The following is a 17,238-nucleotide window of genomic DNA, read 5'->3' as shown; positions in this document are numbered from 1 at the left end:
TGCTGTGAGGCAATCCCGTATTTTACTCCAGTTTATAATTTTTAAATTTATCATATAAAAAGCTTAAATTGGAAGTAGCTTCTCCTTAAATTGGTTGTAAGCAGTAGGATTTATCTGAATAATAATTGATAATTGCTTAATTTTTTATCAGTGTTGAATATTAAAAGGATTTGAAATTATTTGATCATATTTCATATGAATTCTTCAGTCTACCAGAGCTCTCTTACAAATTGCAGTAATATATTTCAAGACTACAGTAATCTCATCCAAAATTTTGGTGAGACGGAAAGCACAAACAGATTATTTGATCTTAACTTATATTTTAGGGACACCTGAATATATCCTGCTTCATTTCAATCATCTCAAATTATTCTATGGTTGACTTTCACAATTTTAAATTGATGTTCTAGACATCCTCTTTATATTTCAATATAAATATTCATATTCCTATTGACAATGTCATTGGTATCTTTGAAGACTTGAACATTTAATACTTTTCATTGCACATCCAGAAGGAACAATCACATATGCACCATCATTTGTCAAAATTTGTAAACATCATGAATTCTTTACATAATGGTTACTTCTTGGGAGCAGCAGGGTAATAATCCTTCTACGTATTGAATAATACCACTCTAGTTTTTATCAAACTAAACCATTGTGAGAATCAAATGGAAAATGATGAACTTAATTCTATTAAAAAGTTCAAAGTAATTTTATATTTCTTCTCTTACATACAGAATCAAGAATGCCTAACCTCACTTACCTAATTTTAAAATTCCATTGAATTTTCAACCCCACCAGGCATAGTTTCTTTAAGGAAGGAAAGTCTTATACCATGATTATTGTCATTTTTCCTCCACTCCATCATTTGATCTTATACCTTCATACACACCTTTCATTGAACCTGAGTGTCCTGAAATAAATTATGTGCATGCAATCACCTCACACTTTAAGACTCATCCCCCTCATCAAACCAAACCCTCAATAAAAGGTGCCTTTCTCAATACACATCTAAGAGCTTTTTATTATTGTGTGGATGTATTTTGAATGAATCATGAACTTCATTTGAACATTGATATAAATTGTACGTAATTGTGATTAGCAAGCAGAATAAACAGTTAATTTTCACTCACCTTAAAACATTTAGGTCAATTTATCTTTTTTTAATACTCCCCCTCAATGCAAAGTTTTAATGTTGCATTTAATGACATTATCCCAACCCTGAGTACATTCCTGCATCATGTACATCATAATTGATATAAAATAAAGAATCTGGGTGAAAAAAGGAATGACTGTGTTTGCTCATCATCTATCTTAGTATTGCGTTAATGATGTATATTCCAATTGAAGAAATTTTCAAGAATTCCACCGCATGAAATATTGAATTCAATGTAAAAGTTGGTTTCAGATCAAATGATCTTTCAACTACAAAGAAAACCACTACAATTCATTTCATCAAATAAAAATGTAGAATATGTATAGGTCTAAAATAGTGATGCAATTGAAAGAGACTTTCACTGCTTTTAGCTGAATATGTCAATTAAGTAGGTTCATGCATTTAGTTATGCAATGCATCATTACCTCTCTGATAAGTAGTACCAATAAGCTGATCCAGGGTAAGTTTAAATTTTACTTGTCATATTTTTTAGTTTTATGTGTAAGGAGAAGTTGAAAAACACAGATTAAATGAGATCGGAGGCTCATTTATACACAAACATTTGGTTCCACAATTATGCTTCTAAAAGTTTAGTTTTTCAGGTCATTTTAGTACAATCAATGTGACTGATAATTGATTAAAGCTCCTTCTCAATGGTTATCAAAACACTGTGATGAAAAGACATGAGGCTAAAGACATTAGAATTATGAATCTGGTTTTGGAGCCTAATTTTAAAACTCAAATGTTTGTGAATTATAGCCTTTAGTGTACAAAAGAGAAAGCAGAGCTTTCTTTATTGGACAATCATAAATATTATGGCTGAAATTACAGCCAACACATTCACAGTATTCATATATTTACAAAAAAATGCTACATTAAATCATTGATGTAATGAAGGCTGAGATGTAAGGTTAAATCAAAAAAAAATTCCCCATTCACCATATTCAAGAAACTAAATTGCTTGTACTCTTTCCTTTCTTCGCTTCAGCTGGATTAGTTTCTCCCACAATCCCCTGGCACCAAAACCTGGAATAATTCCCACATGGCCATCTTCACATTTGCTTGGAAGAAGTCAATGAGAGTATTATTCTCTGTGGGTTATGCCTGCTTATAGGGACAATTCTTTGCAGAGTCCAATGCCTCTCATCATAAAAGCGATAATTGCAAATGGTAATGAATGACAATTATTTCAATGAATGATAAAGGGGGGATGAATAATGAATAAAGCACCAATGTTTATCCCAAGTAGCAGGATTGATAAATACAGTTTAACAGCAACAAAAGCTACTCTGCTTCAAATTTGGGTGAACATGAACAAGAAGATGATCGATCACACTTTTTCCACAAAATAATTTTTATAGCCAACAAATTGTCAACTTCTGCATATAAAGCATTTGGAATGATTTTGCTCAGTTGAAATAGTCCAAATCCAATCTGGATCCAAATATGCATACACTAGTGTTGCAAAAATGTTTAATTTTTTTAAACATACCAGCATAAGGCACATTTCAAGTTCTTGGCTGTGTGGCACTCTTTAGATCGTCACTTTTTCTAGCTGCCAGAATGCAAGTTAGAGATTGTCCTCAAGTCATGAGTTGTGAAACTCACAATTGATTTCCACTGTCCCTGCCCACCCAGATCACTGTTCACTGGGATGGCATTCATTGATAAGCAGCCATGACCCACGTAGAATATAAACCAAGCGGAGAAGGAAAAAGAGCAGAACCATTTCTTTCTAAAGCCATCACCACATCTTCCCCTTGGAGTCGAGCACAGGTCAGGGAGATGTCCTATCACGTAGCTTCTCTTGCCACACAATTTCCCACAGATGGCACGGGACAGACAACTCACATAGGCTGAGGTCGAAAACTCTTAGTCTTATTTTAGACTTCCGGGGGAGGGGGGGAGGGATTATCAGTCCTTAAAGAGAGTCTTATAGGGTATTGGGGATTATTCAAGAGATGAGGTTCTTCTTAGGGTCAGAGTACCAGGGTGCACATGCTCGGAGGCAATAGCAACAGACTGTGGTGGCATACAGGAGGGCGAGGAGAGCACAGGTGACTCCGAGGGCAAGAACAGATGTCCTTGTTGGGCATGACTGACCTTCGAATCCCACACGGCGAACAGAAGGACCCTCATCATCTGAAAAAATAATAAGTTATTAATTACCAAGTGATCAAAACATATTGGATTTTCCCTGTGGAACGAGGTTCAGCCAGGGGTTTTTAGTGTTCTCTTTTGAAGAGACTTCATATGAGCCCCCACATTGATCCTACAGTGAGGGTAGTTGAATTTATAGACACTCACAAACTCTTATTCTGAAACCCTTATTTGAGAATATATCATTTCTCAAAAGAGGCATCAAACAGTGATATGGTACTGACGTCTTCTCACAACCAAGTCTTTTGCTTTCCCAGTTGATATTTACCAGCTAACCAAAATAATACCATTGGAACCTTCTAATTTTTATATTTTATATTATTGGCTATAGGAAGTAACCTAACTTCATATTAACAGCCAATAGTTCACATGTCTTCTTTCTACCATTTTTTTAAGATTGGTACCTAATGATACACCCTAGAAACCTTCATCGTTGGTAGTAGTTGAGTACATAGAATCTGGTATCATCTACTACTCTATTCCTCTACTTGCATATAAAATAGAAGTCATGCAGTAATCATGAAATAGTAGTTCAAGTGAAATACTAACTGAAAGGGTTCAGAAAATTATAATAGCATACCTGCAATCCTATACAAACATTAGAGAGCTGATAGATGAGAAAAAACAGAACCTCAACTTATTTCAAATTTCTTATGCTGAATCAATACTTGAGGAATAAAAATAAGAGGAGAGGTGCAAAAAAAATTCCCATAGAACGATTCTGGATTCAAAAGAAACATCATACCTTAGAAGTTCATAATGAGTCAATAATATTTCCCAAATACTGAGTTCAAGATTATGTACAATGTAGGTAATGCTGTGAACAAGCCACTTTAAATCTATCTCCTTAATGGTGTAGTAAAAGGCATTTATGAATTAATGAATTAGTTAGACAATTATGCATAACAAATTTTTAAGGAGCATAACAGAAAGGATAATTGAGAGCAATGCAACAAGAAATCACCAAGGTCAAATTATTGGGGCTTCAAAATTTTAAATTAGCCCATCCAGCATGGTAACCATTTGACTTCTCAGTTTCCATTACTGTATTAGATATAATTATCATAAATAATGATTCATTTATTTTGATTGAAGTTTCTCAGTCATATTGATGGCTACAATAATAACTTTCATAGGAATTTCAGATAAAATGGCATGTTTTATGAATAGAATTTTCTCTACACATGTATACGAAGGGAATTGCGACACATGAAAAAAAATAAATAATAGTGGAGAAGAAAATACTTTATTCTTTGATGATGGCTTCATAAGTCAAAAGCTAGGTCTTGCATAATAAAATGTGTGTGGAAGAACTAAGTATTTTCTTTTCCGATGTGAATCACTTCCACAAAGTGATGCCTCATACCATTCTATTTAAGAAAGAATAGGATATATTGAGGATATATTATGGAACTTTAAACTCATGAAAATTAATACAGAAGAGGTGCGATGGAGGGTTTTTTCCTTAGAAGGAATTGAGAAGACTTAAAAGCTATACTTACTATTCCTCATATTCCAAAATTAATGTCTTTTCATTAAATTACAGTGGAACCTGATGAAACAAGCATAATTTGTTCCACAATCTTTCTCGTAAAGCAAAACTCTTGTTTAGTGAAACAACTTTTTGTATATACATTTATGTAAAATACGATAATGCAATATGTGCCAAAAAATATATTATGAACAAGGTTAATTCAAGGAAAATCATATATACATTGTTTAGAATCGTAGATCATGTTCACCCTATCTTCTTTTGTAGATTTAAGTTATCAGGAAGGCAAACTCGCTTAGTAAGAGCTTCAGAATAAACTATTGATTATTTATGATATGTACCTAATTCCTTTTTACTAGAAAGCTTTCTAGAAACATTTTTTTTGCATATGCTTCAAAATTTTATAAAAATACAACTTAGAATTATCAATAAATAAATATCCAGCAAGCATCGCCACTTCCTTCTTAGGGTGATGCCTCATACACATGGTACAATGCAACAGTTTCTTCTGATCTCCACATCATATTTAGCCTGCTGTTTTGTCTAAAAACTTTTTGAAGGTTCATAGACTTTCTGAATGGTAAACTAGCAGGAGTTTAAATTCAGATCGCCACTTCCATTAGCACAAAATAGCAGCATCAGAGGGTCTTTGATTGACTTGTGGCTGGGTAATGCATTTTCTTCTACTGTCTCATGTAGAAATACAGGCTCACTTCGATATCTTTTTCCAGAAGAGACCGTCTCATCACAATTAAAAACCTTTTTTAGCTGGTAATCCTCAGAATCTACCAGCTTCTTGAATTCACCAATGAAGTTCTGAGCTGCCTTTGGCTCAGAGCTTGTTGTTTCACCATGCTTCACAATGCTGGGGATGCTGGTTCTTCTCATAAACTTCTCTAAAGCTCCCCTCTTGCATGGCTCCCCGAAAATACTTCTTTAGCCATTGATGATTCTGATATCTTCTAATGAGGTTGGTGAAAATCACTTTCCCCTTCTCATAAATGATATTCTCATTAATAGTGTCGCATTGAAATTGCTCTTTCTTTATATATATAAGAAGCGCCTTTTCAACATTGTTGAGAATATGTGCCCATTGTGTAGATATTCTTGTCACACTCTTTGTAGAATATTTCCTTTCCTTTATTTGGTGCTTGTTCTTGAAGAAAGTGCATATCGTTGGTGTCGCTAGATTGTTGATGGGGTTACTAGATTAGCCACAATCATACCTTGTTCCTGATTTTAAATGACTTTACTTTTCATTTCTACTGTTTTTACTCTTTTAGTGTTTTCTTATTCAAGGATTTTTCTCCAGGGCTATTTTCGAAACAATTCACAAAATATTATTAAACTTTACATCAAAGAATCACCAATGCAAAGCCTTAAGACAAGTTTGGAAAAATGTATCATCACTAGCCATTAGGGTAGCAGAAAGAATGCTAAACACAAACTAAAGTAGCAGGCATGCATTAATTCTGGGAATTCTCCTCTCCTCGTCACTCGTTTCATGAAAAGTCACATGTCAAACAAGTCATTTTTGGAACCAACAACTTAGCTAAAAATGCAAATTACTTGCTATGCAAGGGGCTCCTTAAGCAAGGTTCCACTGTACAGGTGCATAGAATCATGCTGATTCCATGGCAACCATGTAAGAGACGCAGATACAGTCTCTGTGAGGACGTGAAAATGCAAGAATCCCAATAAGGATCTAAGTTGGAAACATTTCCTGAGATAAAGATAGCCATCAAGGTCAAACTACTCACCAACACCAAAATCGGCTTCAGGAGTGCCCCCGATGGTGGGCATGTGGAGGCTCTCACTCTTCTCATCACCAAAGTCCAACACAAGTATCTCCTGGCTGAGTGTCATGTCCTCTGCATTCTCTGGGTCTTCTGCGCTTGAACCACTGCTCCTCCTCCTTCGTCTCTTGCCCCAAGACTCGCCTCGCTCAAGACCATATTCACACTGTGCCTATGGTGGATTGAAATCAAAGGTTAGCAAACCTTTTGCCAAAAGGTCATGAGCCTATATCACCATAGCCATGTTTAATGAGGCCCACCCCATGTCACAGCGTTATTCCCCCAGTCAGCGTTATTCTGCCAGTATCTACATTGAAATTTTTGGCATTGCCACAAAAGTGATGCACCAGGTAGAGAAAGTATTTTTTGAACAATGAAATCTTGAAATAAAATTTAATAATTTAGAATGCTAAAAGGGCGACTACCTGCCAATTTATGCAGAATGAATGACAATACGTCCAAAGAAAATTTACTGACAATACAAATACTTCTCATGCCATAGTAAAAGCTTGCAAACCCAAGTGCACCATTTCAACAGCTGATCAACTCTAACTTCCATTTTGAGATGATTTTACACTTACTGGTTCACAAGGCCCAAGGCAGTACTTGACGTTGCACTGGAATATTACTCCATAAGACTCGGTGAAACGGAATGCTTCATAAATGGACTGAAGTGAGTTACCTTCTTGAGTGAAGCCAGGGAATATGGATGGATCAGGAGGGCATCTGTAAGAAAATAATTGAAATAATTTTTCTTTTTAAAACCACCTGAATTTAATTGGCACAATCATATCATGGTTTAAATTACATTTTCTCATTAAAAATACACAATAATGAAGGATCTTACCCATCCTCATCAATTATCTGGAAAGTGCTCTTTGAATCTTTGGCCATGGCAACACAGCTTCGGGCAAATATTCCATAAGGAGCTGTAGAAAGAGAATGGAAACAGGTTTAAAGGGCTGTTAAATGGGTCAAAGCAGCAATAGGGTTATGAAATTGCAATAAGTCTAAATTTTTATTTTAACAATAGTGTTTCCAAATGTAGATATTTTTCAAGTCCCTATATCAATTCACAATAGATGACATAAATAATTTAAAAAATTGGAAGTAAACAGACATTTAAATATTTAATTTCATTTTTGGTGCTAATCTAAAGTTATTTGTTAATATTTTTGCTAATCATAATTTTTAACCCTTGGCATACTGTAATAGATTCTTAAAGCACTTACTGTCCTCTGGGATTTCAATTCTGAATGTGAGTTTGTCTCCAATTCTGACCGTCTCCACTTCCCTATCTCTGGTGTCCAAGATTCTGATACGAGGAGCTGGTGCAATCGGGGCGGATGTGATCGAAATCATTTCTGGGTCTCTGCCATTAGAGAAACAGATTTTAAAATAGAGAGTGAATAACTAGCTTATATGAGATTTTCAAGCCTTTTTTTTTCTTCCTGGTAAATATCTTATACATTTGCATATTGCATTCAAGTCAACAATAATTTTCACAATGATTTAACTGAACATGAGACTAAGTTGAAAGAATTCAATAAAGGGAATGAATCATTAAAACAAAAAAATAAAAGGCTACCAGAATTGTGACGGAGTGATTCTTACTGTAAAAGATGCTAGTGATTTATTTTTCCAAATGTGTATGAAAAAAAAATGATGGTTTTTGAAAATTAAAAATTCTGAGGCATAAATTAATGATTCCTTTTAAAATTAGAGCTCCTGTAGCAACGTAAATTTCTTGAGAGTGTTTTGAGAGAGACTTTTTTGAGAATTATAAGAAATCTTATTAGTTGCGATATATGCCAAGAATGGATGTCTCATTCCTTATGCCTTAATAAGGCAATAGTCGTCATCAACAAAGATAATACTATCTTTCTTAAATATTAATTTCCATTAATAAAGGTAACATATTATCCTATTAACTGAAATGGTCCATACATGCATATTAAAAGTCAATAAAATGAAACTGGCATGTTAAAATGCCAGTAATAAATTATTTCTTTTCATATAGAGCATTAATTTGGTCATGGCAATATGTTCCACTCGCATATTTTTAAAAGAAGTGAGCAATGAGATGTTGAATTTTTTGAATGCTGAAAAATTTTCAATCACAGACCTGATTGGTATTAGTCCATATGTGATATTCTTTGGAGACATGTCATATGTACACTTGATCTTGTAGATTTTGTCAGCTTTGGTCATCACCATGCTGTGGTGTTGAAGTACAACTGTGTTGGAATATACTCCAGTCTGAAAAAATATTTTTATCACATTGACTTGACAAATATTTGAGTTATACCATTGTATCTACTCCAGGGTCAACAATTTAGGGCAATAAAGCATTAGGGCAAGGCCTGGAGCATTACAGACAGCTGGGACCTATGGGTTTTTATTAATGATAAAGACTCTGACCAGTCCAGTTATACCCAGCAGCATATTTAGAGAACCAAGGAAAGTTTCAAAACAATTTGGCTGTTATTTAGGGGATGCTAAATACAGTTTACTGAACTTAAAAAAAAATAAATAATCAAATAATGGATGAAGGCATTCTCTAAATTCAATGACTTTGAAAAGGAGAGTGAAGAAGCTGTAAGGATGCTGGGAAACTGTGAGGATGCTGCCTGGGAGTTTAACAGTCTTAAATGAGATACTTGGAACAAACACTACCAAATAGGTATTCATAATTAGGAGAGGAAATACTGAAATATCAAGTCATTGTCAGTTAAGGTGAATGAATACACACCATTAATATTTAAAATAAGTAACATATTGACAGAATTATTATAGGTAATCTACCAGTTAAGATAGGTGTTGGAAAGTCAGAACTACCAAAATATTCTCTTCTCCTATCAAAAACAAATCCCAACAACATAATCTACAGCAAGTCCCTCTTCATCTCCATATACTTCCTTCCTCCCTTCTTTCCATCCAACAGTCCTATCCTATTTTGTCCCTTCCTTGTTTGCCTAATATTCTCCTCTCTATCACAGTCTTCAACATCCTACAGCCAATCAATATGCTTTGCATCTAATTTTTTGACTCCTTATGATTTTTTCCATCAATCCCCTCTTTTCCCCAACATATCTAGCACTTCCCCATTTGTTTTCCTTCCAGTCCACTTAACCTTCTCCATATTTCTACATGCCCACATTTCAAAAGCCTCCAATTTACATCTATCATCCTGTTTCTATGACCATGTTTCTGTGCCATACATAACTACACTCCAAATAAATTTTAACGGGCCTTTACTTAACACCCTTACTCAACTTCCCTGACATATATTCTCTCCTCCTTGTGTCCCTAATACTTTGAACATTTTGGTCTGAAACACTTCCAAGGTTCATAAACTGTTCAGGTTTTTCTACAAAATCTTATTCACAAAGCAGAAGAGTGGATGAAAATTAAACACAAAACTGCTGATTCAGGTTTAAACAATGATGTTCAAAGTACTTACCACTGATCTGGTGTTACAATCCTGGCCACTCATAGTCAGGTCCAAGCGGAACATGTCACTGCTCTTTACATCAACATTGCAAGTTTCAGAGCGGCCAAGGGCATATATTCTACCATTGAAGGGCTTGTTTGTTCGAACTTGAACTGCTATACGGGTATCCTTGCAGTGCACAGCCACTATGGAATTGAGAAATAACATACCCCAGGTTAGATATATGTCTGTGTTTGAAAATTTCTCAACCATTATACCATGCAATGATATTAATGTCAATAGCGACTATCCTTTTATGTATTTAGTATATTTTGTTGGATAATTATATTACAAACAATGGTTAAATGATTCAGGTGAGCCTTTGTCTCCAATTTGATTAATAGTGCTCATTTTAAAAAACCTTGCCTTTTTGAGATGTTTCCATCATGTTTATATCAAACAGAAATACTGAAGAAACTTTAAGATCAGTAAAACATAAACTTCAGTTGAGTCATGTCTTGTACACATTACCAACTTCTTATGATGGTTGGAAATGTTGAAGATTATAGGTACATTCAAATTGGTCAGCTTTTCAAAATCACCCTTAAGGGATCTTCAATCAGTTTTCTTTAAAATTCATTCACAGACCACAAACCTCAAAGATACCACTCACCCATGATATGGCTTGAAGTCAGTCAGAAGTCAGCATAAATTATGGTATAAAAAATCAGTCCTTGTACTTACCATCATAACATGTTCCTGTGTTATCACAATTAACATCATTCCGTGTGAGGTTGTTTAAATTTGCATCTTCTTCCTTCTCAATCACAACAGGCAGAGTTTCCGGTGTTTTTGCTGGGCCTAATGAATTAAGAGCCAGAGAAAAAATATTTATTGTTATTTTTTTGCAAAAAGAGATCTCTAAACATTTATTGATTCATTGAATTTTGAGTAAGCACATGGACTTCACAAGTCACCTTTGGCCTGGAAGCAGTTGTTCTCGTAGTATGTTCCCACCACTTCACCTACATCGATGAGGGGGCGTTCTGAGTTGAGGAAGGTGGATGGTCCATCCGGAAGGGACCAGTGATCCATGTGGTACAGGTTGCAGTTGAAAGGGGAGGCAGCGGCCCCCTCCCGCTGACTGGAACGCTGTGTGTCATCACGGTAGAGGTAGGATCGGCAAAGGAATTGGTTCTCTGAGGCACAAGCGTTGCGGCATGCCTTCTCACTTGAAGCCTACAATACAAGAGGAATGCAAAGGTGGTCATGAGGGCTTATTTTTAGAAGAGTGAAAGCTTGATGAATAAGTTGACTACTACTTGGAAATTAATTACAAAAATAAATCAATTTAAGTCAGTGCTGATATGTGTGGATGTGGACTAATAACACTAGTGACTCTGTGAGCTTCTGGAATCTCTGACTGTTTAGGAAGTATATATTTAAATTAATATAAAGTACAAATTATATTTGGCAGTGTAAAAACCCAGTGGGTTGAGGGTTCATCAACGAACCAGGAAGGAGGTCTCGAAGTCAGTTGGTACTGGAGATTCCCAATTTTATCAAAACCTTGTTATTTTCTAGACATGAAATCCTTGGTAAATAGCAGATGCCACAGAGAAACCTCCTTAATGCGTGTATTTCTCATACTATGGGGTTTGGTGTGAGGTGGTCTCTACCCTTTAGGTGATTTGTCATTGAATACTGTGTTCTACATTGCCTTTATGAGATTCATGTTATTAGAATTACCACCAGTGCCAAATGTTAGTGGAGTGAAATAAACAGATACATCTTTGAAAATACACAGAAATAATCAATAATCAGGTAACCAATATTAATAGAAATATTTCCATGAGTTACTGTCATGTTGCTGTAAGCCTCATTTCATGAATGCTAATGCATTAACTTATTTTCATTTCCAAAGAAATTGTCATAACATGAATACTGGTATCAGTGTTACCTGAATTGATTTGTCTACGTAGTAGTTGAGGCCAACATATTGTCCAACATCTCCTTCTGGAATTCCAAGCCTAGGCACTGAGAATACACGATCACCCTTGCAGGCTGCTGAACCTGTTGAATACAATGAGATATTTTGATTTGTTTGTGTTGAATTACATAACATGATCTGCCTGCTCATTCATCTTGAAATCATAGACAATATTCTAAAAACAGCTAATAACTCGCGCAGCATGAGTATGGCTGGCTCCCTTTTTATTATTGAAAATCAATGAAAATATCAGGCGACATGAAATATTGCTTTGTAGCCATACATTTGGTTGTAAAAATGCCATTCTTCCCCCAGCTTAACTCAGGGTAATGGAAAAAAAATATATATATATATATATATATATATATATATATATATATATATATATATATATATATATATATATATATATATATATATATACACACACACACACACACTTCATGAAATATAACCATAATTTTATGAAAATATAATTTTATCCCAGCGGCTAATGCTTTCGTGATTTCTAGATGCGAAGTGAACTTTTTTTCAAATACGCGGGAGGTAATCGGGAAAAAAATCATGTGGCAAAAAAAACTTATTCACGCACCGAGTGCGGTGTCGACGAAACCCTCTCACTCACCCTTGAGGCAGAGATTCTCGAAGTAGTCCACCCCCTGCGCCTCGATGAATTGTCCAAACTGCGCGGCGCTGCCCTGCCCTGCCTGCGGTGCCGTCCGGCGGTCAGAATCCGAGAGGTGGCACTGGAGGGTGTTGTAGTTGTACTCGGCGGAGCGGCACTGGAAGCGGCGCTCGTTGAGGCACGCCCCAAGGCACGCCTCCTTGGACGACGTGTAAATGAGGGCGTTGTCCAGGCCTCGGAGCATCCGGTTGGGCACGCGCTCGAATGCCCACGGCCGCAGGCACACGTTCTCTGCGTCAAGCATCGGGAAGCAAAATGCCCCAATCAGTATATTCCCAAGGGTGGCGGGATCCGATGGAATACGGGTGCATGAATTCATATCACCAAGCCTCTTCTACTGTCTAGGTTGTTGTTCACGCAAATATGCCTACAAGCATGGAGGCAGCCCCTTCGTTAACCCCCGAATAAGTTTGCAGGGCCTCATTTTCAGATCGTAGCTGTATTGGACAAGTTTACCCAGTTAATAATGGTAATATTTATTCTCTGATGAATATAAAATAGTTCACTCTTTAGGGCAAGCTGGCCTTCAGATTCTACGAAATCCCACCAAGGTGTCGTGAATTGGCGAGCGGTTGCCGCCAAACGGTAGGATGCTGCCGCCAATTACCCGGAGCAGCAGAGTAGAAGTTAAGGGAGGCTAATTGGTTACACTCAAAGGTGAATAAGTTCACCAAAGACAATGAAAAATATAGGGAAGAACTACAGTGAAATATCATGAACGAGTTATTAAAAGCAGGTAATATAAAATATCGGTGCAAGGAGCTGTGAGGGAACGAAGAGATTAACAGGGCACAAGTTTGGAGAGCTACTACAAAAGAATTCTCGGATCGCGGTCACGCGATTTAGGATTTGGGAAAAGGTGAATGAAGATTCTCTATTGGCGATAAATATAATAAACTGATTGCAAACACTTGAAGATAGTTTTGCTAGCTTTGACTCGATTGCAGATCAGAGGCAGGTTTCCAATGCTAAAGAAATTTTACATACCTGATCTAATATTAAGTTTGACCATGTAGTACATGTCCACTCCTTTCTGGGCGACAGCTGAAGGATTAGTGGCCGTCGTTTCATTCTGCAATTGACACACCGTCTCCTGAACTGGCAGAAGTGGATTCGGGACGAAACTGTCAACAAACAATGCAAACATTAGCTTTTGACCACATTTTTGTCCTTCAACGTCCTCACTGCATGGTGAAATTTTGTATAATGCAAGGAATACTAAACCCGGGGGATATACAATTAGGTAAGCGTTAGTTGGTGAGAAGGGCATAGTATAACAACAATTAGCCATTGCAATGGCACTTAATGATGTTTACATACATTGGAATGCTTTGAGCAAATTTTTGTAACCATCGTTTTGTACAATTCTACGTCATTACGCGTGGTTAGGCATAGAAAAGATGAGTCCAAAACTGGGAGGTGATTCAATCGTTTTAATCGCGATGATAATTATTTTGATCCCCACCCTTTTATAAGCACATCCAAATCACATATTAGCTGAATTGCATGAGTAAATAATTTGATTTTATAGGACAAAAAATCTCTTTCCGACAGATCCTCAGCTGGAAACGTCCCCAGGAGCCGTAACGTCAGCTCCTGACGATGCTCTTATCAGGGTAAACGAAACATTGCGTCGTGAAAAACGTAGCAGAACATCCCAGAAAAGATAATTTAGAGGAAAAAATTGCTGATTAAACATGCCAATGCGTCAAGTCAGTTGAATATTTAAAATTTAATGCGGGAGCTGATATTTGAAATTTGATAACTCCGTCAAATATATTATCCACAAGAATTGCAATCTAAGACAAATCGAGCTACGACCATGCTTACCTGAATGAGGCGGCGAGGCACTTGGCTTCCTCCCCGCACCAATTCTGACATTCGGCCAGCGTGAGGTTCCTCACGGTGTAGTACGTCGTCCCTCGGAAGTCCATGTCGGTCAGTTTCTCGAACGCCATTCGCCCTGGAGAGATTGAAATCGAATTGAAGTTGGCAATGATCTCACACTCCTCTGATTGTGGTTAACTCCTCTGTAGTGAACAATAGTTTGACAGTATTATGCTTAAAGTTTTCAAGAAATTCATTTTCTGTTGTGAAATAATTGTTTATATCCTCCTTTTTATAAGTGAATATGAGAACTATTTTTGTTTTTGTCAGTGCACCGTAGCAGTTAGTGGAATCATTAATGAGTAAAAATGTATTCGTAACCTAATCATGCTACTTTTATCACATATTACAAGTATTTTTTCACTTTTGATCGAAGGTGTTGACTTCTATACCTTAATTAGTTCAATAAAGAGTTGGGATATCACTAAAAACATTTATGCATCAACGCATCGGCAAAGAAGGAAATGTTTCATTTTCTAACATTAAACCTTCGACGGAGCCCTAATTCACAGCATATAAATTTAACATCTTTTATACTTGAAGCCCAAATGACTAAAGAAATAAAATCTAAGTTATCATGAAAATTCATCACGCCCCAGTGAAAAAGAATCCTTAGGGAAGGAGTGAAACCGTATTAAAACGACCACCATACGTAAGTTTCTCATTTCTCTCAAAGAAATGGAGGCAGTGACCCTTTTATTGATCCCATTTCTAATGTAATGGGATCAATAAAAGGGTCGTTGAAAGTTATAGCGTGGCATCTATCAAACGAGAAACACTAAACATATACTGTAGAATTTTCCAAGCCATATGTGACTGGCGAGGCAGCCAGAATGAAGAGAGAAATTTATTTACTGCTGCACTACTTGGGAGACTAGGGAAAAGAATTTCCAATTCACATACAGGATGACTCTAAACTCATGAAAATTTCCACCTCAGAATAGTTCATCATCGCTTAGTAGGGATTTTCATCGATGAACATTCATCCGCACTTTTGGTTTGCCGAGCCGAAGGGTGGCACTTTATGATCAAGATGTTCTGTTTAGTTGCCGTTCCTATTCACACAGGGAAGCAGTGCACTGCGTGCAGTAGAAGCGACTTTTCCCAGTTGCCCTTCTTACCACTGACGGACGCGGTACCCATGAGGAACATGATCGCAACCGCACACAGGCGCCAGCCACTCGCTCTCTTCGCACCCATCGTTGCCGCTTGTCTTTAGCTCGACTGTGCCGCGGACGGAGATCACCCGCTGTCACCCTCTGGAAACGAAAACAGAAAATCGAAATGAAAAACAATTACGCATAGGAGGTGGAACGAATGAAGAGAAAACACCAAATTCAGGTAAAAATCCATGCATCTCTTCTTCTATTCATGAACTCTTACACGTAAGCGGGATCAAAGAAAAGTAAATACTACCTTGATCAAAAAGTTCCCGGAATAACCACCGTGTGGCGCTCCCATCGTTCCGATTTGAGTTCTGTTTTTTTTGTTAAATTGGTACATCTGTTGTTGATATTCCCTTTAAATCTTAGTGTCATAACTTGACATTTGCAAAAGTTACGTAGCCAAGAGTACATCTATCTCTGTGTGTGTTGGCGATTTTTTACAATTGCAGAAATGGATTTAAATTTGCAACAACGAACTTGTATTAAATTTTGCGTAAAAAACGGATTTAGTGGCGCACGGACGTTGGAAATGTTGGAAAAGTGTTTCGGCAACGATTCTCTAAAAAAAAACGGTCGTTTACCAGTGGCACGAGCGGTTCAGAAGTGGTCGTGAGTCAATCGAAGATGATGAACGCAGTGGCAGACCATCGACATCGAAAGTCGGTGAAAAAATTGATAAAGTAAAAGAAATGTTGGTCAATAACCGCAAATTAACCATCAGAGAAATAGCGGAGGACTTGAACATTGCCTATGGATCCGCCCAAGACATTGTAGTTAATGATTTGGGTTTCCGTCGTGTAGCAGCAAAGTAAAGACCTCAATTTCATGCAAAAAAGAGACCGTGTTGACGTCGCAAAAGACATGATTTGCGAGGCTGAATCCGATCCCACATTCATCAAAAGGATCATTACTGGAGACGAGACGTGGGTTTATGAGTACGACACGCAATCCAGACATCAGGCAAGTGAATGGCGTTCACCAAATGAGCCGAGACCAAAAAAACCACGTCGTTTTCAGTCAAAAAAGAAGGCAATGCTGACGGTTTTCATGGATTACAACGGTGTAGTGCATCATGAATTTTTGCCAGAAGGCCAGACAGTAAACAAAGAGTATTATTTGGGCGTTATGAGACGTTTGCGTGAAGCAATTCGCCGAAAGAGACCAGAAATGTGGGCAGAAAACTCGTGGATTTTGCACCATGATAACGCACCGTCGCACAGTGCTATCATTATTCGTAATTTTTTGACGAAAAATGCAACAAATACCATCCAACAGCCACCGAATTCACCTGATTTGGCTCCCTGTGACTTTTTTCTGTTCAATCGAGTTAAAAAACCATTACGGGGAACGCGTTTTAGCAGCCGAGAGGAAGTAATGGAAAAATCGCAGGAAGCACTGATGGACATACCGAAAACCGAATATAAAAAATGTTTCGAGGATTGGATCAAGCGCTGGCATAAGTGTGTTGCA

General features: G+C 37.0%; 1 protein-coding gene across 1 annotated transcript; it reads right to left on the bottom strand.

Moving 5' to 3' along the window:
• Positions 1–3,113: 3,113 nt before the first annotated feature.
• tyn (trynity) lies at positions 3,114–15,754 on the bottom strand. The gene is made up of 14 exons (XM_071596007.1): positions 15,724–15,754; positions 14,546–14,678; positions 13,703–13,839; positions 12,656–12,946; positions 12,001–12,113; positions 11,018–11,279; positions 10,785–10,901; positions 10,071–10,246; positions 8,733–8,866; positions 7,840–7,979; positions 7,455–7,536; positions 7,189–7,333; positions 6,572–6,779; positions 3,114–3,301 (listed from the first exon to the last, which is right to left on the bottom strand). Exons 1-14 carry the CDS (start codon positions 15,752–15,754, stop codon positions 3,114–3,116), a joined length of 2,157 nt encoding a protein of 718 aa, XP_071452108.1.
• Positions 15,755–17,238: the final 1,484 nt, after the last annotated feature.

Source organism: Hetaerina americana, unplaced genomic scaffold (assembly GCF_022747635.1).
Source record: "Hetaerina americana unplaced genomic scaffold, ioHetAmer1.1.p SCAF_1, whole genome shotgun sequence".
Lineage (NCBI taxonomy): Eukaryota > Metazoa > Arthropoda > Insecta > Odonata > Calopterygidae > Hetaerina > Hetaerina americana.
The sequence above is the reverse complement of the archived record's forward strand: the minus strand, read 5'-3'. Positions and strand labels throughout refer to the sequence as shown.

What these genes read in the sequence shown, in the direction of transcription:
- tyn (XM_071596007.1), bottom strand. Translation starts at nt 15,754, where the DNA reads ATGTTCCTCATGGGTACCGCGTCCGTCAGTG. An exon ending in CGAGAATCTCTGCCTCAAGG is followed by an intron (nt 12,114 to 12,655) that starts GTGAGTGAGAGG and finishes TGTATTCAACAG; the next exon opens with GTTCAGCAGCCTGCAAGGGT. An exon ending in AATTGAAATCCCAGAGGACA is followed by an intron (nt 7,537 to 7,839) that starts GTAAGTGCTTTA and finishes CTCTTTCTACAG; the next exon opens with CTCCTTATGGAATATTTGCC.